This window comes from Labrus bergylta, chromosome 20 (genome assembly GCF_963930695.1).
Source record: "Labrus bergylta chromosome 20, fLabBer1.1, whole genome shotgun sequence".
Classification (NCBI taxonomy): domain Eukaryota; kingdom Metazoa; phylum Chordata; class Actinopteri; order Labriformes; family Labridae; genus Labrus; species Labrus bergylta.
In genome coordinates, this window is record NC_089214.1 from 17,154,654 (window position 1) to 17,182,623 (window position 27,970).

The 27,970-nt window shown below is 39.3% G+C and overlaps 1 protein-coding gene across 7 annotated transcripts in view; it reads left to right on the forward strand.

The window, feature by feature from the left end:
- The first annotated feature begins 823 nt into the window (after positions 1-823).
- The window catches only part of slc12a7b (solute carrier family 12 member 7b), a 61,512-nt gene continuing 34,365 nt past the window's right edge, over positions 824-27,970 (forward strand). For 2 of the 7 annotated variants that reach the window (XM_020638568.3, XM_065948746.1), the window contains exon 1: positions 825-1,172. In XM_020638568.3, the coding sequence (XP_020494224.2) occupies positions 938-1,172 (235 nt within the window). In that variant the 5' untranslated portion in view covers positions 825-937. Of the gene's footprint in view, positions 1,173-17,003; positions 17,693-26,352; positions 26,733-27,970 lie in introns of those variants that run through there. The other 5 variants (XM_065948743.1, XM_065948745.1, XM_065948744.1 and 2 more) reach the window with 5 other exon arrangements.

Consider the following 27,970-nt stretch of genomic DNA (forward strand, 5'->3'; position numbering starts at 1 on the left):
TGAGTGTTAATTACCCCGCCATTTTAAGACCATAAAAGAAGCTTGTAATAAGTTTAGTGTGACATGCCAGTACATGTGCTCAATTGTGACAGCAGAGTTCACACATGCTCTCATGCACTATTTTAAGGAGTAGTCTGTTGAGCTGCCTGCAGTTGATCCACCTCAGTTTTAAAGGCACAGAGCAAAGCTTGGAAATCCTCAAATGTAATGATTAAAATACACCGTTAATTATATGTATTATATGATGTAGAGTTGAGATTGATCAAATGGGTTATTCATACATAGTTAATCACAGACTATTTGATAATATATTCATTTTTTTAAAAGCTTTTTCAACGCCTGTGTGTTAGCACCTTGTGACTGTCTCTCACAAAGAAGCAGTTTGAAGACAACACATTGTACTCTGGGATTTCATACAGGCTATTTCATTCCAATTTTCTGAGATTAAATGTAAAAATTAAAGATTTATTGATTCACCGTGAATAATCTACAGATTAATCAATAGCCTAATGTTAAAGGTTTGTTGCAGCCCTTGTGTGACATTTTAAGAGAGATGTGCAGAGATAATGTTTTTTTTCTTTTTCTTTTGAAACAAAATTGCATTTTAATTAGTCTCAGAGAGAATAAATGATCCATGACATTATCAAGATCACAATAATTTGCTCATTCCACAGTTCATAAAATCTCCCACCAATTCGATACACCGCTTGATGATGATTGACATCGCGCTTTGGTACTCTCAGCCAATGAGCGAAGGCCGGGGGCGGGTCCTTCTGTACTGTAATCAATTGTGTGATCAACCGGAGAGCGTGTGTTCTGTTGTCCGCTGTACTGCGTGTTCGCTCCCACCGAGCGTGGACCTGTTGAGGTGAGCCGGTCGGTGTGTTTATCTCCTCACTGGAAGTGCGAAAACTGAGGGGAAGAGGAAGCAAGAGACATGGGGGAGAGATTTGTGGTTGTCCCGGTTGACGCAGGAGTTGGGGTCGCCGTGGAAGGGGAGTACTCGGACGGGGTTGTCTCTGACCCGGCACCGGACCCCGGCGGCGGCGGCAGCAGAAGCAGCGGTGGCACGGTTGAGGGAAAGGAGGCGGGGGAGGACTCTGTGTTCGATCCTCAGGACCCTAACGCTGTGGTGCCGATCCTGGAGTACAACAGAGAGCCAAACAAATACGGTAAGGCAGCAGCCCGTTACAAACTCTACACATCTTATGTTGTGAATCTACTTGAGATTCACCGAACCTGTAACACAGACCTAGCGTTAGTGAGTTTAAAAACAAAAAGTTGTTTTTACGCCTGTAAATGTTTGTCATCAGCCACAGCCAACTAAAAACACACTGAAACTTTAATTAAGGATTCATAAAAACGATGCTCTCGAACCGTCTGCTAGCTTAAAGTGCGTCTTCTGATAAAACAGACAATTAGCATTGCATCATTTTTACATCACCTCCCAGAACAGTGTGGTTCCCAAAGTGAGACCCCAAGAGAGGGGTCAGCAGATGCCCTCCCCCCCCCTGAGAAATAATACAAATTTAAAATTGTATGTTTTACCCATTATTGTAAAAAGAAGATACAAATTAAGTTCAATTTCAAATTAAACCATATTAGGGGTTGTAAATCAAATGAATGTGTTAAATACTGAACACAAGTTTGCACTAGACAGCAGGCATTTAGGCGTCTGCTGCACCTGTGTGTCTGTTTATTTAGTATTGTAAGTCCACTCAGTGTTAAAGTCTAGACATGGAAACTACTTTTTATTCTGCTTTTAGCCTTATATTAAATTAGTATAACATATTTGTATTCAAGGCTATATTGTTTCTTTGGTGTTGTTCTTTTGTGTTACCAGGGTTTGGATAGGTTTGTGCTCTACATTATTTACCTTAACCACCTTCAGGGACATTGTCGCGATCGGAAAAGCTTGGAACCCCTGTCTGAGAATACTTGCGTCAATATGCAGTCCATATACCCTAACCAGAAATAACAACCATTTCTTTGAGTTTCTTTTTTAATATTAAGGGTGCAAGCAAAGTCAAGTGTTAGCTTTCTTTTCAACCACACAGGGTTGTGATGTCACTAAAGGTTTCTGACACTTCTTTTGAAATGATGGCGATAACTCAATTTGAAACAACAGAGTTCAAAGAGAAAGAGAAACTTACTTATTCCTTTTATTTTGAGTCTATTTAAGCTCACAAAGTTATACAGCAGCAAAGTCAGAGATGCCAGTTAGTGTGCTGAAATGCAAATATGACACCAAAAACATGGGTTTTCTTACATTTAAGGGAAAACATAAACAGCAGTGAGTTTTGTGCAGTGAAGTGCTGACATATGAAAGCATGAAGCCATCAAAACTGAATCAGCATTAAGAAACGAAAGACTCCACTTATAAAGACAAACCTGTTGACTACTTTCAAAGACAGTTGTTGTACTGGCATGGTTTGTGATGTTTTGTTACTTCTCTCCAAACTGCAAAATTGATGGTTGAATTGGATTTGTCATTTAGGAGGTGTTGGTGGATCCTTAGACTAGGTCAGTTGAGGACCACTGAGCTAAAGGATATTTCTGATTAGTTTAAGACATGATGTTTTTATGGTATTCTTACTGTTGCTTTGTTATCATATTGTTTATGTTGCTAACTCTGAGCCATCATGTGGCTGAAGTCTCTATTTTCAAGCATTGTTTCGACCAGATGCCCACAAACAAGGTGCTTCTATAGCAACAGGTTGAGGTGCAGAAAGTGCTGGAATAATTGCCTGCTGGCACACAGGCCAGGCCAGAAGGCAGTGTGCTGAATGTGTGTATTGATTGGTGATCGTCAGAGCGCAGACTATTTAGTCAAACTGTGCTGAGCTGCTGGTTGTCGTTTCCTTTGAATGTAATTTGTTTGAATGAACATGGGTTAATACTTTCGACTTTGGCCTCCAAAAAACGTATCTTTTGAATCACAGCGAATGTTTTTTAATATGTCTCAGGAAGTAGGGAAAATGAGAGACAGGTTTCGGCACTCGTCCAATCAGTTTTCATGCACAGATTAAGTTTCATTCTCAAACCGATTGAGTTACCATGAAGAAGAAGATGGGCGTGAGCATGCACTAATGCATTTGGAATAGCGCATGTGAAGTGGCTGGGCTTGTCAGGTAGACAATGATAGAGTATAATGTGCTCCAGCTCTTATCAGCAAACATTTGAATCTCCTCTGAGTGTTAATGACATGTTGCTATTGTAGAAAGATACTCAAATGTGTGGTAGTACAATAGGAAAAGTGGCTTTTTCTCATGATGAGAAATAAGGAGACTTTCCATTTGGGTTTGATAACAATTGAGATAGACAAATCAAGCTGCAACCTCCGGTCTTGAAAATTGAAGTCAATGCAGAAGTGAAAAATCCTGCAGTTCATTGAGTGTCCGCTTGAGGTTGGCTCCAAGAACACTGGAAGTCACAAACACACAACAGGCAAAAAAAAAGCCGTGTTTACAGCATAAATAAACATGTTTACAGCCTGGTACAAAAAACGAAATAGGTCTGATTAGTTATTGTCATCATGGGCACACACTGTACGGGGGGAGATTTTTTTAAACAGCTCTATTTTGATTTCGAAAACGATAGATGTTATCCATAGCTAGGCGCGTAGCTGACATGATTGACAGGTGGGCGCGATGTAACAGTTGTCAAGAGGCTTCAAACCCGCCTCAGCTCCAGCTCTAAGCCTGTCGTTAGGGTGAATGAAAGTTAGGCTGAGGCCGCATTCAGAGCATGACGGCTGCTGCCGATGACCCTCCGGAGCCCCCTGCCTTAACAGATGGGTGACATCACTCAGGCTAAAGGTGTCTGTTAAAATGTACAGTCATTGAGACAAGTACATTTTAGTCACTAAGCCCCATGGGGAAATCTTTCCCTTTTTTGGACGAAACCCTTGAACTATTTTAAGGAGCAGAAAAAAACTCGACTGTATGTCTTTCTCAAAGGATGAGACTCATTTGTCTGTATATTTTAACCTAAATTGAGTATCTTCAAAGCTTGGACTGTTCCTTGGACTCTGGGTAATTGTGATAAGAATTAATGTATGTGATTACGGTACATTTTACAGACTAACATAAATTGAAAAAGTAATAAATCCCCAAAAAACAAAAAACATCTTTATGCACAAGGAATGAAAGCTTACTTTAACAGCTTTAAGATTTTACTTCTATTTAGTTCTTGTTGTTTCAAGCATGCATTAGTCACACCAGTATTTAAAAAAACAGGAGCATATTATTGATGATAATGAAAACTGGACACAGTGAGTCATACATCACCTAAGTACCTTATTATGAAATATTGACCTTTAATTTTGTGATTTATTTGCTCTCCTTTTTCAATTTCCTCAGTTCCCCGTACGACTGCAGTCTTAGTAATTCAATCAATGCATGACTGCTAGAAGGGAACATCTCCTTGTGTTGTTGTAATTTATTTACTCTGCTAAATTTAATGAATGGATGTTGGTATTGATATCCAAACACATGAGTCTGGATGATGTTAAGATAATGGATGGCGAGGCTCTCTTTCCATTACAAAGGCACCACTTTTTAGTGTTTTAGTAACAGAGGTGGGAAAAAAATCAATATGTAAAAATCGAGATTCTTATCTTCTGAGATTTTAAATAGATTCATAACTTCCAAAAATAGTTTTTTTTTTTTTCGGGGCTAATATGTCACTCCCTGTTAAGTTATAAAGCTAGCTCTTTAACTCAGTCGAATGCCAGATTGAGCAGCAAGAAATTCAGCCAGTCTCACAGATGATTGGATAGATCCTGAAGTATTTACTAATTCAAAAATAGACTTTAAATCATGACGCCAGAATTGTTTTGAATTGAAAATAGATTCTCAATCGAATCGTGACCCCAAGAATCGTAACGGTAGGGCTGGGAAATTTATCAAATTGAAATTTTTCAATTTCAATTACAATTTTGGCTTACTTCTATCATGAAAACAAGATAACCGAGATTGATCACTGTGCCACATGCTTTGTTGCACTCATTTTGTCCATAGGTTTTGTCATGTGTGACAGTATTTTGTCCTCTTACTTACTTTCTAATCATGACAACTTTCAAAAAGTAAAAGACGACACAGCCATTTTTACCTGCTGTTAAATTAAATATGTTTCCAGATTTGTATAACAAACAGCCAGATCTTGCCTTCACCTTACACTTGTATTTTTAGTTTCTTATCGTCAATGATTCTTGCAGTCAAAGTTCAGGTCAGAGCAAAAAGAAGATGTGGGCACCGATACTGACACGTTTACGCCTTGTGATTATACCTACAAAAGATCTTAACACAATGCCAGCAAGACCAGCTGAGGATGTGTAGAGGCGAGTCAGGTCTAATTCAGATCATGACACATTTGCGCCTTGCATTAACATGTTTGTCAAGATAACATGTCCAGATAGAGACGGTTAAAATGGTGTCATCGTACAGCTTCTAGTTTTCTGAAACAAGCAGAAAAATAATTATAAGTTATTGTTAAACAGTTTGTTTTAAAGAAGCGCTTTAACCCCATGCTCATCACAAGACATTATGTGACTGACTCAATTGCTAGGGAGCGCTTTTATCGTGCCCTCCTTAGAAATATAATGTGACACCAATCAATTATTTTTATATTATAGCTGAACTGGGAAATAGAGATACCCTTGTCATTGAGGTTGCAAAACAAACTTGAGGGGGATTAAGAAACATATATTGAAAAGAGGAAGTGTTGGTCATAAACAGGCTGTCTGAAATATAACAGACATGCTCTTAAGTTAAGCTTTAAGTAGATACGGGTAATGTAAACAATGTATTGGGTATATTCTCAGTAAAAACTTTCCCACCAAAAGATGTAAGACTATTTTATTAGGATATGAAATATGGTTTCTGGATGCATCAGTGGGCAGAAGCTTGTCACGGATATGCAGCGTCTCAGGGATTATATTTGGATTTATGAGAGATTAACCAGACAGTGAGAGATGAGGTTCTTCAGGGAAATGACCGCCAAAAAGGTGTCTGATTTAAGCTCGATGCAACAGAATGCATAGAGTGGATCTTTCTTTCACAAACTGGTTGAGAAACACAGAGGCTGGTTTCTTCACAGCACAGCGGGCTCTGTACTCACACTACCTGTTGCAGCCAAGGCACTTTGGAAATGACTTGCGTCCTCAGTTAAGTACCGCTGCATCTGTGTTAAGCATAGATCATTTGAGATTTCCGTTGTGCTATGTGATGGTGAGATTATGCAGAGAATCTAATTTAGAATTGTGTTCATTGAATCATTGATAGTAGGGCTGCTGGATTATGGCAAAAATCATAATCATGATTATTTTGATAGATATTGACACTATCCTTGATTTTACAACATCTGCTCTGCATCACATGAATTTATCAAACATAAACACTCTTGTGATGAAAACAGCTTCTGGTCTTCATTCTGCACTCAGCAAGAGCCAGTTGTTTTATATGACAGTGCTGATGTATATTTTAGACCATCTGTGTGTGTGCGCCATAGAATGTCAAGGTCCCTTTCACTTGTAGACAACATGTTTGTGTATGTTTGGTTGTGTTGTTAAGTGACAGCATGTGGTTGTTGTTGTGTTTTTGCTTTGTTTGAACCTTAAGATTAAAAAAAAAAAAAAAAAAAAACTGAATGAAAGTTCAGAGAGTGAAGTTTCATGGTGGTACACAGTAAATGAACGAGTCTTCAGGATGTCCTCACCACACAGCATTACGTTGGCATGCATGTCTCGGTATTCATGTTTTAAAGGCATGCACCTTGGGCTATCATGTGCTGCCCTCTGCTTTATTTGGAGCCCAGCAGTCGGCACATGGACACCAACTGTGCCGTGGCGTTCGCTATATCTGCTGCTGCTGCTCCTGTGTGACCTCCCACCGCGCTGCCTTTCATGCCATTGCTGCGTGGGATGTTTGTCCCAGTTGCTCCTTATTTACACGCCACACTCAGGAGAAGGGGCGTGTCACTGCTTGGTCGGACACAAGGGTTTTCACAGACGTTTCCTCCTCTTTTGGTAAATTTACCAAAACATACACACAGCTTAGCTAAATCATTAAAAGAAGCCATTTTATTACCTCTTTAATTGGGAAATTCTTTTTGAAGGTCAACTGTGGTGTTGTGCCCTCCCTTCAAGGTCATGCAAGTTTTACCTTTCTGATTGGCACACCTGTTGATTCACTTTTTGGGGAAAAACATGAGAGTGAGTGTGTCCGATTCAACTGCAAAAACAAGAATGCTCTGAAAATCAGAATTAAGATTTTTTTTTTTCTTCAACATTTAAATCACAAATATTTAATGCCAGAGGGCCGTCATCTTTGTTAGTGGAGCAGGCAAATGCCACTGCCGTCTAAAGTAAATATATTTTTCCTTTGTTGACTCTGGTTGCCCTGGGGAACAGTTTTCCACCTGACAGTCCAAGTGGTTCTTGTCCTCCACCTGTTTCTTTCTGTTGCTTGTTGTTGTTTTGTTATTGAGTTTGGAATCAACTTTTATTTCAAACAATTTCTTTTTTTATTTGAGCAATAGCCTCTCTAAGGGATACACTCTTGATCACCTCAGTCATTGCAAGAACATGCATCACTTTATGAAACTATCATCAATCCCAAGGAACTATGTTTCAAAGTCTTCAGTCAAGTATTTCAGTCCTGAAATACTTGCGCTTCTTTTCTTAAGGGCCCATATTTTACCACAGAAGCTTCACTGCTCTCTCTAAGATACATCCTTTGACAAAAACATTTTCTAATAAAGAGTCATAGGGTTTTTGGCAACATGTCGATTAAAAAACAAATAATATGATGACTGATTGAGATGCGCTAACAGGAAAATGTTGGTAAGAAAAGTTGGCTGGTAGGCACATTTCATGCGCCAGACTTCATAAAAAAGGAGAACACATTGCTCTTATCTCTGTTTTACTCGATTCATAAAAGTAAAGGTAATACAGCCTGTATGCATGTGTTCACGATAACAGAAATAATTCCCTATCAGCTGAAAGCAACTGCTGATGAGTAGACATTGAACAGACACAGTGGGGGAAAAAACGGTGTTGTTTTTCCCCTGGAGGTTCTCTACATTTAGAGTTGCTTGTCATGGGTTTTCCAACTCTTGGTCAGCAGCACGCTTACGGCTTAGGAAGCAAATGTTGGGATTGTGACTCATGCCTTTATTAATAAAATAAAGACAAACGAGACCTGTGGAAAAAAACAGATGATATTTTGCCCACCAGTACATTAGCCTTGCAAAAAAAAAGCGTCCCTATAAAATAAAGTCATGTTAGTTTCTTTTGGCTGATGGTTGCAGTCATTTCAAATTTTGAAATAGTAAATGATGTTGAGGCATGTGAGTTGGACTTAATAACCATACGTTTCTATCGTGTTTAGGCAAAATCTTCCTTTTACTGTCAGAAAAACAAAGCAATTTGATATTTCATTTTTTCGTTGTATCATCAAGATATTCATCTTATTATACCAACCCCAGGTAACTGAATAGTGAGAGAAGATATAGGTACAGTAGGAGTTCCTTATTAGTGGTGTTGGTGGGTATCATATGTCAGAAATGTTTAGGGAGACGTGCGAGTATCATGTTCCGCCTGTTCTGTATGAGGAGCCTAAGGATAACCTCCTTAACCCCTCCCGTGTCACCAGCAGCCTAAATGACTGCAGTACTGTCAAAGGCCAGAGACGAAACTGATCCAGTCAAAGCGTCGATCAATGTCAGCATCTCTCATGACTTGACCTGAGCTGCCTGTCTTAAAAAGAACTACCTGAGTAAACACTGAAGTAAACTTCTGCTTTTTTTTTCTGATTATATCAACATCCAGCTACCTGGCATACCAAGAGAAAGAAAACAAAAAAAAACATCAATATACAAAAACTGAGAAAAGGTTCCATAATATCACTCTCATTAAAAAGCACGAGGTCCTGCAAATGTAACCACAAATATGTATGCTGCTTTCAGTTGTGGCCTTTCCAGGAAACAAAGATCGTGGATAGTTTATTTTTTTTGTTTGATTTAATTGATTCTTAACTTGTCCCCTTTGTGTCAAACTAAAAAGAGAATCCTAACAACATCTTCATAGTTTAAATGAAACAGCCTGGTTGAAAACCCCTGCATATGCCTCAATATTGCACACAAAAAAACTGTTATTTGAAGAGGAGGAGTAGTATGCTGTAAGGTTTCATACCTCACCTTTAAGTCACACCTGACCTCAATGGGTTTGTTGATACAGATGCAGGTGAAATGACAAGATCAAGATAAAATATAAGCTGATAGTAGTTATCTGTGGGTTTTCTTCATTGATTAAATTACTAAACTGCAGTCTAAAAAAACAGAATGAGAACCCCTGGCATGATGGTGCTGCACCTCTGCTGTATTATTATGTAAAACAGAGAAACTAAAGATCTTTTCCCCAAAATGTTGCTTTGGGAAATTAAAAAGTTTAAAAGTAATTCATGAAGTCACGATAAAGGTCATTGAAAAAAAAAACCCCATCAAGGCTACACACTTTGTTTAGGTTAATAAACTCATATGAAAGATTCTGTACACACATATTGACAATGAATCCATCAATCAATCTTTATTTGTAAAGTGCCAATTCATTACAAGTGTTATCTGTGTTACAAGAGTAGGTACAATACCTTACTTTTTATATTATCAACAAAGACCCAACATTAATCCATCATGAGCACAGCACTGTGCAGCATTTAGCAAAGTTACAGTGGCAAAAAACCTTCGTTTAAGAGGCAGAAATCTTGAGCAGATCCAGACTCCTGATGAACAGTCACCCACGTAACCGCGCTGGGCTTGAAAAATGGGATAGAAGAAGATGCAAGGGAGAGAACAAGAACAATATGCATGAATATGCATTTTCTTTCATTGGACACTCACATGTATGTGTTGGCATCCACTTGTTTCTCAAAATCTTATCATACATTTTGGATAAGAAGATATTTTTTTCTCATTAGTTTGTTGAATAGTTCGAGATTCTCTCAGAAAGGAAAAGATTGAGCATATAATCAGAATATTACAAAGTACATGTGATTATTTGTTTATTCATTTGTTTTTTTTCACCCCTATAGTACTTCTAAAGTGTAAACACTGTGGTAGTTTTACTGTAGCCATAACATTTACTGAAGTTAATTAGAATATAAGAGGGAAACGCCTTAACCTCCAAAGAAAAGAAAGTGTCACCTGAGCCTGTTGGATCAAACACAAGGTTAAATGGATGACCGGCAGGCAAGTGTGCTGTTACCCGAGAATGTTGAGGCCTGGCTCTCCATGTTTGCACTTATTTCATTACAGACTTTAAAACTACCTCAAACCAATCAGAGATGGCTCTTTAGTATTACTGTGAATGACAGATTGTGACTAGATGGATTTTGCTGTAGAAATGATGTACCGTTAAAGTCTAGGGTCTGCATGCTGCAGCTAAGTCTTGCTATGATTTCCTTTGCAGACTAATAAAAGTAAGTCATGGAAATGTTTCAGAGAGAAAACTCAAAGCTTCACACTCGGATATTAGGAAAGTCTGACTGAATGCATTTCCTGACACAGTTTTCCCTTTTTTTCATTCGAGTTAGTGCTTGTAAAAAATGACATTTCCATTTGCCAGGTAGCACCTGGTTACACAGGCTTCTTTAGATATTGCAGGACTTTATTGATTGGGGATACTTGGTTGATTTTGTTTAAGCCTGTTTAAAAGATTTTAAACTATTTATTAAAAAATGTTTACTTAAAAAATAACAATTTTTGTTCAGTAGCACAACAGGTTTAATATAAAACTTAAGACTTTGTGAAGTTGGATTATGGTATTATCTGTAAAGACCGTGGTTACTGAATGTCCTCTGTACATTTGACTAATACAACCATACTCTTGCTTTGTTTAGGACATCCTGTTTTGGTAATCAATCATAAAAACATTTTTTTAAATATAACTGTTCCTTTAATATTTTTCAGTGAAATTATATGACCAAGGTTGGTAACTGGTGTACTTCCTGATATGATCAAATGGGGGCATCAGAGTGTCATTAGAAGGCTTCGACCAGGAACTGCCTGTTTAGAGAAAAATTGTAAAAATGTAATGCCAGTAAACAAGTCAAAGAAAGACCTTTTATTTGTTCTTCTCAAGCTGTTAACAACAAGAGATATGATGTAAATAGACTCAGCCTGTTAATTTATTTTACTATTTGACAATTTTAGGTTATGAACAATCCTATAATCTAATTTACTCCAACTGTGGGTACAATTCCGGAGACAAGTGTAAGCTGAATATTTGACACAATACCATCCAGCCTATGCTTTTCCAAATGACACAGAGCTGAAATAAATGTTGTATTTTTGTTAGAACATGTACTGTATGTCTGCATGACCTTGGGAATTTGAAATCCCCATAAAAATGATTTAACATGGAAGAAATGATCTTGAAGTTTCTGCCATTTTCCAACTCATTTTTGACAGTAAATAAATAGTTTCCTTTTTCCCATCCCCCATGACCTCTTTCAGAAGTCATTCAATGCAGTTTTCAGTACAAGAGGAAGTAATACAAGGAAAAATGCCATGTGACAAAAACCATGACACAAACTCACATGGCTTCTACAATTCATTGTGTTCTGCTTTGTTGGCTAACACTGGGAATTATGCTGTTTTTATTGTTTTAAAGTTATACACGGTGTCATTCATTAGATACTCCAAAAGGCAGTACTTCATACATACACCACCAGATGGCACTATTAGTTATTGCTGATGATTCTGTGCATTGCTTACAGCCTTTGAGCTGAACAGATGTTATGTCAGAGACCTTCAGATTTACGTGCTTTGCTTCCCTTGCTGCTGTCAGAGTGTATTGACGGTTTGCTTCACCCTAGACCTGCAGAACAAAAAGACAAGTATCTATTTCCTAAAAAAGTAAAGATTAACAATTTGCAAAAAAAACATCTTAAAATGATTCTTCTTTTAGACATGTCAATAAATTGGGAGATACAGTTTGATCATGGATTATCCTTTCAGATAATCGGCATATTAATTGACTCCTAATCTCCTCTCCACGCCCTGATTTGTGTCCTTGAGCTCTACTTGGTGTATCTGTTGCAAAGCCAATCTCCTCCGATCTTACCCTGCAGAATCAATCAATACTTCTACTTTTGGAATAGAAATCTGAGCCTGTTACAAAGTTCAGCTCACTAGAACCCTGTGGTTGAAATTCATCGCTCTTTTTGGAGCAGACAAGCAGGACTGTGTATACATAATTTACTCGTCCTGTACAAAATTAGATTGAACCAATGTCCTTTGTGAAGTACGGTAATACACAGCTGTTTATGTTGGTTTAGTACAATAGGAGCGATGACTTAACAGTAAGTCCCTCTTCATTTGAACATACATGTTGGCCTGCAGGGCTTTTCTCAAGATTGTGCTCAGTCATGGTACTGTTTTGTGTTTCTATGATTATCATGAAGCCAGCAGTTGAGACACTTATACTGATCAGTCACAGTCACAACATGCTCAGATAGATTTGACAGATAATGATGCTATTGCTATTGTTTCTCATCTTTTGTTAGGAATGTATTGACTCTCTGTAAAGGAAAACACAAAACCTGGCATTTGGCTTTTAGAGACAAACTATTATCAATCGAGTAATGGACCCTTAGTCTTTTTTATATTTTGGACCGATTTCTGAAATCTTAGGTTTAACCATAACCAAGTGGCATCCTCCGGTGTTGAACAATAAAGCCAATGCGGAACGTTATTCTGGTTGAATAGTTCCTTGGAAATATGTCTTCAGTCATTAACAGCAATCTGGACGTGTAGTTTTTTCTGATTTGACATGTTAGAGCTTTTAAAAGAAGTGTACCTGGACATAGACGTTTACCCTTAAACCTAACTGATGTTGTGATTTTTTTTTCAACAGTTCCCATGAAAGTTTTGCTTCAGTTGAGGCACACTCCTGTCAGTCTGATAATTTTGTTCAAGTTCGTAAAGCTCAGCCTGATTGGTCTTAAAGAGCCCATATTATGCCCTTTTTGGGGTTTGCATATTTAATCTATGTACCTACTTTTGTATGTTCACAATAGCTAAACTTCAAAAAAAGTGTCTGTTTTCATGTACTGCCGCTCCGTGCACCTGCTCGCTTCTGACTCTCTCTCTAAGGCTCTGAAGTGCCCATATTCAGAGTCCCCACGTGTGCCAAGTCTGATCTGATTGGTCGGCCTGTCGGCTCTGCCGTAATTGGTCAGTCGCTCAGCACGGTTCTCGGAAATGTCCCGCCTCTTTTACCATGTTGGGAATGCAGCCACTGGCTCTGTCCGAGGGGAGCATAAACATTAGCACTTTAGCACTACTGTGCTACCGCAGGCTACGGCATATCGTGGGCGTGCTACAGAAGTTAATGGGCGTGCAACATGAGCAGCAGGGCTTGCCACAACGAGCCAATGGGCTTAGATCAGTGATCTCACACTGACAATGACGTTGGACTGGCAAATTTTTATCGAGGGGGGCTAGAACCGAGCGTTACATGCAGCTAATGCTACAGCTAACAGGATGACGTAGGAGAAGCCGCGTTTCCGTGGAGTGAAATGAAAGTATATAAACATTGTCAACAACCAATTAGTGCCTTCTCTTCAGAACCCAACAGCAAGCAGAAAAGCCAGACAGCAAACATGAAGGGAACTCTGTGGAGATACAAGCCACTGCACAGACACAAGGGCTGCTTTCACTGTGTTCAGACTAAATGTGACACAATAGATGGATGCTCACTTGCTGTAAGAACAGTTTTTGAGAGCCTGTGGTTAGCTCTGGTGACCCATGGAAAGTTTGAAGTAGGGGACAGGGAAATGCCTCGTTATCAGCTTGCTAGCTCCATTGTTGATTTTCTCTTTAGAAAACTTCCTCTATAGCAGGACCGGACACATTCTAAAAAGCAATCAGAGGTAATAGTGACCCTGCAAGCTATCCTGTCTTTGCAAGTTCTAATAGTGTGTTTCTAAAACACATTTAGATCAGGGCACCAGACTCGCTCTTTTGCCATCCTCCCTGAACCATCCTGAAGTGAATCTATCCCCCATAAAAGTTGCATCTTCACTTAGTGCCACTTTTAGGTTCACCTAAGTGATGCCTTTGCGTCATAGTGCAGCACTAATCTCAACTGTTATTTTCATCAATTCCTTTTCTTTAATTTAGCTAGTACATTTAAGCTATTTGTGCATGCATTTAACTGGTGAGCTTGACATGACAATCAGAGTCCATAACAACATTGTGTCAGAAGATTGGCCGCTGTAATGAGTGCTGGGTTCCCTATTAAATGTTTAAAGCAATAATTTTTACATGTACCGATAAACACACAGCTTATATATTCATCAATAAAACCCTTTCATTTCTTTGTCGTCCAACAAAAGACTCCTGTTAGTCTAAAGCACATTTTGTCCCCAGGCAACAAGACATCCTTAGTCTGGAGCCCTTCTTAAGACATAAGAGGGTATCAGACTTTGGTTCTTTTTTGCAAGGTTAGGATTTATTGTACCCCTTGTCTTCCAGTGTTTTTATATTATGCTTTGGGTTTTAGATATTGCATCAGGCATGACGAGGTGAACATCTTTGATAGAAAGTCTTTGTTATGACATGCCAGTCAGATTTCCAGTGTGCAATGATTTGAAAGCTCTCATGAAAGGGACATTGTCCTGCTGGCCTGGATGCACTGACTGTCCCTGAGAAGCAGTCTGACTGTCTGGTCTCTTAATTAGCAGATACCAGTTAAATCACTACTCATCCACCAAGCAGGGAGTAGATAAGTGCCCTCTCTGTTACCTAAGCAGCATCATAACATTCTGTGAGCACTGACTTGATGTTTCAGACAGAATATACGTCACTTGGGTAATTCACTGATTATTTGATTTGGATGTACTTGGTGCCAGTGCCATGTTTGCTACCGAAGCCACTTACTGGAATTATGATGTTTGATTGAAACCTGGCCCACCGGCTCAGTAGAACGAGGATAGGACAAAGTGATTCTAAAATATTTGATTCGATGGCAAACACACTTTACTAATGGAATTCTGAAAATCTACACAGACATTTTACTAATGGGATTTTTACAGTATTCTTTTGCATTGACGCTCCAGCAAAACACTTTTAGAATAAAATAGAATTCCTTTATTGTCTAGACCACTTACCCTTGTTGTGTATTGAAAAAAATGTAATTGATTTGCCTGGACAATATTTGAGTAGATATCTTAATGTTCTTCATAAAGTAAAAAGATAAAAAAATGTTATGCACATATTTGATACAACAGATAAAGCCCCCTAAAATACCCCTGAAATGGCCCCTCTTGGTCTTAATATTTTGTTAGACACTGTCAACCAAACAGCAGCCTTGGTGAAATACTTCCATTTTATATGTTTGAATCTTCTGTAAGATGTGTCTGAAATCGAACACTAAATACATTTGAACTGCAAAGTCTCATATGTACATGGAGTTTTGTTTCTGTGGCCCAGTTATCAGGAATGAACTGAGCATTGTGTAAGTGCAGTGCTAGAAAAAAACAAAAGGCAATGTTTTCCTGTAAGCTGGTCACTCTGCCTGCCCATCTGTGTCTCTTTGAGTCTCTCGCCTTCTGCTCCACCTCCTATCCTTCACATTTCCTGCAGGCCCCACCCTTTTGTTGACTGTGTTACTCCTCATGATGGGAAATGAAAGGAAGGAAGAGGAGACTTGTTCTGGAAGGGTCTCCAGATGTTAAGCAGCCGAATGAGTCTCCAGAGCTGCAGTCTAATGAAAGACCAGGTCATCTGCATTCACTGCTGTGGCTTTTTTCAAGTGCTACTTCTCATTTCCTATCACACAGGGGTGTTTGGGCAGGACGGGAAATGCTTCCTATCACTTTCAATGCGATCTTATCCTGAGGAAATGAATCATTGTTTTTGGATCAGCCGTTACGTCTGCTGATGGTTTCGACTATGAGCACTGTTCTAGTTAAATGATAGTGACGCACAGAATACATAGCATTGATATAAAATGTATTACAGTAAAAATGTAATGAACATGCACCATGATGATGGACTAGAGCCTGACTGAATTTTTGAGAGTGCAATTTTATATATTTAACCAGGCACAAAATGTGCTGACATGGTAACTGATATATTTACTTTTTGAAATGAGAATAAACATAAAAACCTTTCTTAATTTCCCACCAATGTTGTACTGATATGACTAGGAAAAGGAACTCACAATTACTAATCACTAAATATTACTTTAGTGCTGCAGTGTGAATTTGGAGCGTTCTAGTGACTAACCATGCGATGACGCCATTTCAAAATCCACCATTGCATTGTTTTGTGCGGTTTTGGTTTGGGGAGAAAAAAGGTCTTAATGTGTGCACATATGGAAAAATATGTACATCAATTCTAAATAGCTCATATCAGACACTTAAATATTGGTGAACAGATTTGATAGTAGTCAGTAGTTACTCTGAAACTTTTTTCTCTCATACTTCTCTGTCAAGTATTTGTCGCTGTTTTCAACACCTCTTGTTTCCAGTCTTGCTCTTCAGAGATAAGAGCATGAAGTTGACACTTGTATTGAATCTCCCTCCTTCCCATGCTGTACCTCCTTTGGTCCCCCATCCCCCTCTTTACGCCTGTAACATACAAAGATAACCAGATGTACATGTAACGCAGAACTTGAATGTGTTTGTAAGCGTCTGTATTTGCCTGTTCTAACCCTCTAGGGTTGTGTGTTGAGACTGCGAGTATACGTCTTTAAATCTTCTCTGCCTCTTCTGACCAAGCACATAGGATCAAATGGCACTGCATAGGAAGTGAGGAAACCTATATCTGTGTGTGTGTGTGTGTGTGTGTGTGTGTGTGTGTGTGTGTGTGTGTGTGTGTGTGTGTGTGTGTGTGTGTGTGTGTGTGTGTGTGTGTGTGTGTGTGTGTGTGTGTGTGTGTGTGTGTGTGTGTGTGTGTGTGTGTGTGTGTGTGTGTGTGTGTGTGTGTGTGTGTGTGTGTGTGTGTGTGTGTGTGTGCAAACTTTCCTCAGTGGAGCAGCTCTGGATTTCCTCCTCCCGAGAACAAAGGCGGGCATTGCCGGCTTTTGTTGCAAGTGAGAGAGAGCAACATTCCTGGTCAGAAGATCTGCCCTGCGGGCACAAAAACAGCCTCATGTATGCCGTCACACACTCATGAGCAGAAACGCATGTCATGTTTTCTGAAAGTGTGTGTTTGAGTGCTCTGCCCCCACTGGGCGGGGCAGTCCTACTGTTCCTTATTTGGATATGGGGGTTGGGGTCACATGGGTGTACAGCTGAATCTTTGCGATAGGAACAAAAAAATCTGAAGTCAGACTCAACTTCTGCCCTGGAGAGTAAACTGCACGAGGGCAGAAAGTCTGGAGAGAGAAAAAAACAACAACTGAGCAGGAGAGCAAGAAAGACGAGAGTAGTGACAGCTGTTGGACGGAGACAGAAAGCGAGAGAGAAGCAGCAGACCAGAGAGGCAGGGAGTGGGAGGAGAAGCGAGGAAGAGATAAGAGTGGGACAAACAGAGAGACACTGAGGGGAAGCACATGGTGTAAATATGCCCACCAACTTCACCGTGGTCCCAGTAAAGGACAACGGAAAAAAGGCAAAACAGGGGGCTGAGGAAGATGATGTGGATGACAATAATGTTCTGAAAGAGGAAGAGGAGGATGCCACAGGTAAGATCAGATGTTTGGTAAGATCAGATTTTTGTTTTTTTTTGTTATTTTGCAGCTCTGTTTTGTGGTTGAGAAACGGTAAAGAAATGTGTAATTATTATGTAACTTGTAGAGTACATGTCTTTTAAAGACTCGACAGAAACTCATCTTTGCTGTTGAGACAGAGGAGATGGAAAAGTTGTCCTGGAAAGCTCAAGACTTGGCTTTAAGTGTGCAGTTTAAGTTGATAATATGGCTTCATTTCATGGGTTACTGTTGCCTGTATTTTTCCAAAAACCTGTTTATGGGTTGGGTTTGTGGGTGGGTAATGTGTAGGTAGCACAGGGAATTTTAGGCAAGGTCCGTTTCTTTTCCAGTAACTGTGCGAGATGACAGATTTCCTCACATGCCATCCACTTACCAGAGTTTGACGTGAGATATGTTCCATGACAGCATTTCTTTGCTCGATGAATCATTATTCCCATTTCCCTTTAACGTCAAGTCTTTTTTTAGTTCTTGAATATTCTCCAGTGTGTACCGTCTCACAACTTTAATTTGTTCTTTTTATACTCTGGTATACTTTTGGTCTTATTCATTACACTGCCAGGTTTCCAAGCATTGATGCAACAAACACAAGACAACACACACGCTCTAATTAGGACAGCCTTGCATTTACATCTCCTAACATCTCTCAGTGTTGATTACCTTTGACATGCAACCTCCGACATGACTCACTCTCTGAAGACCTTGCAGTGAACTTCGGTGTGGAATGAACAACAGGAAAACTAAATGTTTACACACTGCCTTGTCGGCCTATGTATTGGCAAAAATGTGGTGAAAGTCAGTGTACTGCAGTTTTTGCTGCAAAATAAAAGCAAAACTCTCATTATTATGAAAAAAACAATACCATATGTAGTGACTCTTAGGAGGGGACTTTTATTATGCAATCAAAACAGCTTTATATGCATTTGTGTTTGTAACATCCAACATCATAACACTATTTGTTTCTTGAAGTCTGATCAAGGAATCAAGACCTGTTGAAAAAACAATCCTTGCATGTGATGCATTATTTTAATTGCTAAATACATTGCAGTGTTTTTGAAGGTGGATTCAAATTACATAATGATAAACAGCACTTGTATTTAAGGTTCAGTAACTGTCTCTTTGTGGTGAATATAAAAGCAGCACTGTACTTTGTGAAGATTCAAGATTCAAGATTTTTATTTGTCACATGCTCATACAGATGTGCAGTGAAATGTAAGCATGTCGTAAGCTGGTATCTATGGAGCTAACAGTTGGTAAGGGGTCAGCTTTGTGGTCCTGATCACAGTTAGCTAAACTTTGCCCCTTAAATCTGAATTAATTTGACCTGACATCCAGAATTCATCTTGCAGCGGTCAGTCTGTCTGAATTTGTTCATCAATTTAAGGTATGAGATTTGGAAACAGAACAAAATGTTCTCAAATCCTTATGTCAACTTGTCAGCAAACTTAAATAAGGGCAGCATTTTAAAGCTCCTTATTCTTTTTAGAAAATTTGTCAAGGTGAAGTCAAGGAGTTCATATTTAACAAACTCCTGTCTGCCACTTAATATTGTGCCAGAGTGTTGTTAGTGAAGGCGCTGCTTTTACAGCACTTCACATGGCTGTAAATTCCTGCTTTTGGAGCTGCACTTAGGCTTCATGCTGGGTCTGATTTTTTTTTTTTTACTGACTCTGGGAGAGAGAGAGAGAGAGAGAGAGAATGGAATATTGTCATGATGCAGGATATCATACTACAGGGTGCTTTGGTTTCACAGTGTGGATGTTTTTGCACATGCAACCATTTGTCTCTGGCAATGGCTGTCTCAAAAACAATAGTGGGAAAACACAGGATGACACGTTGCATAGGGCCTGCACTGGAGCTTTGTCCACAAAATGATGTGCCTGAAGAAGCATCAGGACCACACACTTTATTTGTCTTTGTACTGAAACTGCTTTAAGGAGGACATTCACTTGTACCATCTGTATCTACAATGAATACAAAAACAGAAAGAAGAGAGGTTACTGTGTACAGTACTTGACTTGTACACATTCTAGTGAGAACACAATGGCTACCATGTGTGCAAATTAAAGCCAAAGGCTGGGCTGGACTGGGATGGGAGAATGGTCCAGGGATTATAGGGAGGATCCTTGATAGCATAAGTGCTTTTGGCTCATAAGCATGTTAGAAGGAAGGACCGAGTCATATAGCAGTCACTGTTATTGATTATCCTGCTGGCTCGCTTCCCGTTGGCTGAGTGGGGGGTGGTAGGACCCCACCCCCATGCTCTAATGTAATGTTCTCCAGTTATCTCACTCACTCTGGACTCCCTTTGTCCCAAACAACCTTTCTGGTTGTATGCACTTTCTCCCTTTTCTTAATTCCACTTAAAAAGGACTATTCTCTTCAAAAATGTTAAAGGTGTTCTGTCTTTTGACATATTTTGTCACAAGCAGATAATGTCAAACCTCTTTCCTTCTTCCATTTCGCACAGTTTGCGATTTTCTACCAGGAAATAGGTTCAAACTTCCTGGGTAGGCTGCACAAAATGCCTGAACTGTGGCTGTTTTTCTATGACACACTTCCCTTTTCTTACAGAATGTCCGCTAGATTTTGAGAAAACAGTCAGTTGGTTTGGTGTTGAAGTGTAGAAAAAGTTTGTTGCGAGCCTATTTCATTGTGTCATCGTCATGTAGCGTTATTATGGATGGAAGAAAACAGGTGTTCAAACAACTAAGCAAGGCTGTGCATGCCAACATAATACCTCTGGTAATTTAGGGCTATTTGTTTCACTCTAAATGAAAGCAGAAAGAGCTTGACTCAGCTTTTGACAACAGCTTTTTTTTACCCTCAGAACTGCAGGAGCTGTGAATGAACCGCCAAACCTACCGATTGAATGTCGACCAACTATATCACTAAGACACATGAAACTTTTATTGTTTTTTTAAATATTAAGGCTTGTTTTCTGTTCATGTCACCTACTGCTGACATATTTATGTGTGGTTATTATTCTCTGCTCCTTAGGGTAGACATATCTCCCACAGAAAATGTGCTACACAGGGAGATGATGCGTTTCTCTCCTTGGGAGTGGAGGGAGTAGTAAGGTGTGATAGCAGGAGCCTTCATAATGCTCAAAAATTCTGTGGGAGGTAACGGTTACAGGAATGAAAACACTGTTTTGTTGCAACCTTATTGTATGTGTGTCTTGCTCCATTTTTATTTTGCTACACATACAGTACATGCCTTTGTAAAAGACAGAGACCTAGTACATGGCATTTGTAGTGTAATTGTTAGTGTGTTTTTTTTTTTGACCCACTTAAATATCTACATTTTTTTCCAAGCTTAATGCAAAAGTAAAAAATGGCTTTATTTCAGTGTTGTTTGCACAGAAAAAAAGCAGGTTATTGAACCAAATGTGCATCTGCCCTAGGAATGTGTTTCCTGTTTATTACCCTGGCAGGTCTGGTTTTGGTTAAAGCCGACTTCTCTTTTCTCTCTCCTTTCTCTTACTATAGTTAACTCTCCACCTGCTCTACTTTTGCACACTCTCCGTAAATTAAGGGTCAGAAAACAGCATGATAGCAGTCTAAGCAGTCTTGAATGTAGACTGACCATAGACTGTCCATAAGAAGAAGGAGAAACCATTTCTCCCTTAGAAACTTCCAATTCAAGGTGGGATATTAACATCCCTTTTCTGACTCATCTACGATGTGTAACAGAGAAATCGTGATGAGAAGAAGTCATTCACACCTGACCCGCACCTAAGTTAGTCACAAAGGTGTACCATGGAGACGGCAGGGTGAAACAGAAATCTGGCTGTAGATATTAGGAGTCACCTGGCTGTACATTTGTGTGGCCCCTGATGTAAGAGCTGCCTGATTGGCTGATTCACTGTCTTACTTGTATCAAAACTGGCAGGTTTATTTTTTTCTTTACGCCTGATAGTGTCTTCGACTTAATCCATCTTTGAATGTTGGTTTTAGAAGACGGTTCTTGTCATATTCCTGTAAACCTCGCACTGAATCCTTGTGCATATACTTTTTCTTAGGTTGCATAAGCCTGCCCTGGTTAAGATAAAGCAACATTGTTCCACAGGGGAGCTTTTCAAAAGCTCCAATGATTCAGGGAGGGCTCTTTGAATGTGGGAACATAATGACCTGTGATCATGTCTCTAAGTAATTCTGTTTTGGGTAGTTCCATATGATCATTTAGATTTTAATGTGTCCAAATTGAGCACACACATTATTTTCCTCTTTGAAGGACTTCTTACTGTAAGTGAAACGCTGCTCTTAGGCAGATCATTTCTCAGAATTCAGTGGTATGATAGCTCTTAAAAACACTGGTACAGACCTTGTTTGGCTCTTAGTTTCTTCCCATCAGGACCTCTTGAGGTAGTTGTGTACCTCTGTTTTAGGTCATGTGTCCTTAGCGCACAGTGTTGCTCAATTCTCAGTGTGTGTTTGTGTTGGCCTTGTTACTTAGTTCTGCTTGTTCCATCTGCAGCACAGCAATCCCATCACATGCTTATTCAGCATCAATATTTGCAACATAATGTATTTGGGTCATGAACACATTGATAAAATAAAACTCCTAAATAACCCTTTTTGCAATTGTTGCACATATATTTTGCGTGCATTCAAAAACAAACAGCTCTCTGAGTCTGAATATATGCATTCAGTTTAAACAATGAACTATATTTCCAGTGTTTAGATGAATAAATTAAAGAGGACTGTGAATGTGTTTTTAGAAAGGAAAGACCAGATGCAGGGGAGGGGAAAGCGAGAGAAGATCTAGTTTCTTCAGGAATGTAGGGAGTCAGTGATGCACTGAGGTGTGTCATAACATCACTACATCTGCATGAGAACAGTTTTTTTTATGAAGACTAGGACTGAGAAAAGCCATGTCTGTACCTGATACTCTTGGTTATACTTAAAAGACAAACCATAGAGAAGTACACAAAATGGGCCACATTTGGCACTTTACTAGTTGAGAGACATGCTACTCGCACACATGGGCCCAAAATACACACATGCACAAACAGGACCTGTGGGCATGCATTAGTGGAGATTTTCCAAGAAAATTGGAAATCTAGAAAAAGTAATTAAGAAAAGTCATGTAAGTTTCTAAAGAAGGCAGTGTGTATTCTGGTCTGTATTTCTATGCTATTCAGAAGATTCGCAGCCCTTATAGCAAAATGATAGCTGCACATTGACTAGCAGTCTAACTGGATCAGCTTCCATAAGAAATGAGTTTCAAGGGTAGAACTGCCTATGAAATAAAGAACATTTTTTAAAGTAATGAATAATGCGCCTTTTCTACTTTTATATAAATATCTCCCTCTATATAACATTGTAACTCAGTCCAGGAACCAGATGTTGGTAATACCGTGAACATCTGGAAAAGCATCCAACATCTGGTTTATAAAGCCCATCATATCCCTCTAAATTGCCTTTTTAGACCCTATGAATATTTATTAAGGGAATAAAGAGGGGTCTGGATTTATTGAGGATAAACTATTTGATTTTACCATGAGAATTACAACCACACATTGTTTTCTATTGTGATGGAGGGTTGTTTACCTGTGTATCAAACTGTGAGATAGTGACACCACCTGGACAAGAGTGGACCTACTTTCCTGTGTGTATGTCCGTGTGTGTTTGTCCTGTTTTTCCTCAGACGAAAACCATTGAAGGACTCTATGAAATGTGTTTTGGATAGGTAAAACAAACATGGCACTTTTCCTTCAGGGGAATGGGATTTGATTTCCTGCGTGAAGCCATAAGGCAACATTGATGTCTTTTGAAAAGTTTACTTTTTTTAAATGAACAGATTTTAAATGAGTGGGGTGTGACAGTTCAAAGCCAGTATAGGAGATTGTTCTTTATAATAAGACTTGAGTATGTATAAGAGAGGATAGAGAAGAGATATGAGGTACCACTTTATCTACACGGGCCAACAAAATCATCTAAAAAAGTTAATTTATTTTCTTTATTCTGGATTAATTGAAAAATATACTTTTTAGAAAATGATTCCTGAAAATTGCTTTGTCAACAAGGCTCATATTTTCCTCTTCCTTCATGCACAATTTAATTTGTTTTTGACAAACAGTTATTTAAGTTGTCTCTGTCAAATAAACAATGGATGATATTCTTTATCATAGTTTGGATATTTTACACTTCCCAATAAACCCTCAACCCTTTATGGACACTACAACACCATCAGTAACCCCCCTTTCTCTGTCCTCTGCCTCTCCCGCCTAGGCTGAGTGTTGCATAACCAACAGTGTTGTTTACCTGAAGGGTTTAAAGGCTTAGAACATAATAAAGTCTAACACACAGACACTTGGGCACACACAAACACACACACAGACACACACACAAGATAACTCTTAACAGCAGCCATCTGACATCAAACCAAGTGGGGCTTGATACTACTAAATCCTTCTTACTCTGTGATTTGATAGCCCCTCTTTAAGCTTTGCCTTGACACATCTGTCAATTTAATGATGCTGCCAGCGGATGTTCAGTTGTGTCTTAATATGGCAGCTGAGCACGGTGGACATTTTCTAATTCAAGTAGTCATCTTTTTTCCCCAGTAAATATTGAGTCATAGAATTAGTAATTGTAGATTGCAATCAGTATTCTCCCAAAATGCCCATGCCCTTGTTGAGTAAGTAATTACAAGGAATTTAGTGATAGGAGTCTCCACATATAGGCTGCTCCAGAGTAACACTTTGCTCACCTCTTTTGAATGCATGCCAGTATTCGGCTTTCGAAGGACACTCACCTGCCTGAAAAGCAACCAGTGGACGAACAGAGGACTGCAGCAGAGAGCGAGCTCCTGGGTTTTATAAAAAGTTCAGGATTAGCCTGATCTGGTTAAGTGATTAGTGCCCACTTCACATGCTTGTAGACGGCCAGATTATCGAGAAGCCATGACAAAGGTAGACAGCAGAGTTTCAAGCTATGGGGTAACGGCTGGGGCCTTTTTGATGCCTTTCTGTGAGCCTTTGACAAAGCCAGTGTATCACACTGGTACATGAATCTGTTTTTTTCTGACAATATTTGAAATAAAAAAAATCTTCAAATTATGGAAATTGATTATGTATATTGAGTTTATCTGATTGCTAACATACTTTTATTAAGGAACAAATCAGAAATGGATATTCAACTCCTATTAAAATTGAATTATTTAAAAGAAGTTCATGAAAAAAGTTTGACTAAAGTTTAATTTAAACATTTAATATATTCATTCATTAAATGTTTTATTCCAATAAACTGTGTTTTTTTAGTTTGAGACAGCATTGTGGTGCCCACGATTGTTTGGCTTTAGAAGTTCACTACGGAAACCAAAATTTGACGTCTCTGAGACTACATCCATGTAAGTCAGTGGTTGTTACTCACTTTTGTTACTTTCAGGATCTTGCAGTTTGGGTACTGGGGATAAATGTTGCCTCTATGTTCAAAAGAACAATTACAAATCTCTGATTTTTTTATTTGTAATCAATTTATCATAAAAGCATTTATCCTTGATTCCAAATATTTAGCTGACAATAAGATTGTGGATTATCAGTCAAGCATACTCTGTGATTTAAATCACAGCCTTTTGTTTCAAAGTCATACAAGGACTTTTACAGGTGCCCAATAACCCACAGAGTTCTCCTTTTACTTCTCAAAAAGTGACAATAAATATACGCCTCAAAGTTTAACTTTAAAGATGTGATTTTGGTCTTAAGAAAAATTTACTGACATTTATTGGAAATTGTGATATTTTATAGACAACTATCAATTGAATTACAACATAAATATTCCTGATTACTGACAAAAAAATCAGTTTCAGCTTTATCCACAGGTTTTATGGGGGTTACCCAGTCTTATTATAATGATGTTGTTCCTGCCTTTTTACATTTAATTATTGTACCATATCTGTGATTGCATTGCTCCATTGCAGTGTCCAGTAAAATACATTATGCTGACCTATGGGTACTTGCTCCCTGTGCTCTGCTGATCGATTGACCATCTCCACCTATGACACCCTGGAGGTCAGTCAGGAGGTCGGATTGGAAATGGAACTGCTCACTCAGGCAGCACCTGCAGTTTAAAATAGTACATTTATTGATTCAAAATGATGTACTGCACAGTTTTTAGTAGGGATGGCAAATGTTTTATCTGCTCGCTCAGCGCCTAAAGCTAACAAATGTGGTCTAGATGACAAACAGGTCAATATTTTTATTGACGTTACTGATTTTTTTTCAGTCCTCGATCTGAATCATCTCTCCAGTTTGTCATACATTTCTGTGAACATCCCTCCATCCATTCTTCTTCACTCCAATGCTAAAGCTGACTGCCTGTCTACTACTGTTTTCTGCTTTCTTTGCTCCTCCCCCTTTGTGCGTGTGTTTTCAAACATGCACACGCATGTGTGTTTGTGCGCCCAGCAGGGATCAGAAGATCAGGGAGGCTGAGGAAAGGGAGATTTGTGTGTGTGTGTGTGTGTGTGTGTGTGTGTGTGTGTGTGTGTGTGTGTGTGTGTGTGTGTGTGTGTGTGTGTGTGTGTGTGTGTGTGTGTGTGTGTGTGTGTGTGTGTGTGTGTGTGTGTGTGTGTGTGTGTGTGTGTGTGTGTGTGTGTGTGTGTGTGTGTGTGTGTGTGTGTGTGTGTGTGTGTGTGTGTGTGTGTGTGTGTGTGTGTGTGTGTGTGTGTGTGTGTGTGTGTGTGCGCACACGCAGGTTTGACAGTGGGAGGGTGGGTGTGCTTTGTGATGCATGGCTGATGTCGCTGACATCGTCGTCACAGGCCACTTTTTTTTTTACAGACACACACCCACCCACACACACGCTGTCACAGAAATAGCTGATCCTCACATTATCCAGGCAGCACAGGCAGCATTCCTGACGTCTGCACCTCACTAGCTGTGTCTCTGTTCTTTGGAACCCCATTACTGGAGCTCCCCAGGGACCACTACTAGGACCCCCTCCCTTCCACCCCCTTTTTTTAGCCCCGCTCCTCATAATGGAGCAGAGGGGAGGCTCTCGACGGAAGGGTAAGTTTTTGTCAATTAAGTTTTTACTTGCATCCTCTTTTTTTCAAGGTTATTAACTGTAATGTTGTTGAGAATATTTCGTTACATGCTTTAGGTTTTTGTCTTTTAAAGGTTCTTTTTAAAGATGCTTGTATCATTGAAGAGTTTTCTGCAGCACACCTGAAGTCAATTTGTCTTGTGTGATGATTCTCCGCAAGATTAGTTGTTCCACTAAAGACAAATGGGTTAGGAGGAATTTGTTGGTTGTGTCGCTTATTCACATTTATTGTCAAAAAGTGATGACATAGTATTGAAAGCAAACATATTTGTGGTGATATGTTGTCAGTGATTCATAGAGTAAAAGTCATGATACCCTTTTCTCTAATGATCACTGGGCAAGCATGAGAAATCGGACAATTTAAGTTTAGAAAATTACCCTAAAAGTATATGTATGGTTTGTGCTTTTCTGTTACTAGAGAGATACAAGTACAGGCAAGTCAGTTTGTTTTTTTGTTCACCGCTACTCCTGATCTTAAAGCTGATAATGTTTCTTTTTAAGCTAACCTTGAGCTAAAGTAACTGATTTTTGGCTTGCACTTTCTGTCCCACTCCCTCCCTCTTTTTTTCTTGGTACAATGAGCCATGGGCTAACTCCGGTAGTGCTAGGCAGCTTACAGCGTCGTCACAGAGTGCAGCTTAGTGGTTATAAATAGGATGCATGGTCATTTATTACCACAGTGACCAGAGAAGCTGAGCCGAACCATTAGCGCATCCCCATGTACCTGTACCTGCTTGTGACACCAATCAGTGGGTAGAGTGCTGATGAGGTCTGACTTCAGCCCGAGCTTCTAGGAAAATCTGTCGGCTGAGATATGCTCGCAAACACCCAATATTTAGGGAAAAAAAGGGGGAAGGAAATTGTTTGAATATGTGAAGTCCAGTATTTTACCGCAGCAAATGACAGACTGACATCTGTCCTTGATGAATGATCTTGTATTTTGCAGAGTGCTGAGGCGGGGTCAGGGAATCCCACTCCCTTATGTAACAGCGCTGACTGTGATGTAAAAGACTGCTCTTAAACTATCAGATGATGGGTCAGTTAAACATGTGTCAGCAGCAGTGAAGGTTTTCACAACCATCTGCACTTGTAACTGCTTTGTCCTGCAGTCACATCATGACTTTGACCAAAAGTTGCACATTGGGAAATCTGGTACTGCATACTATGCTTAAATCTTTAAAGTTAAATTATTTGTTTGCCA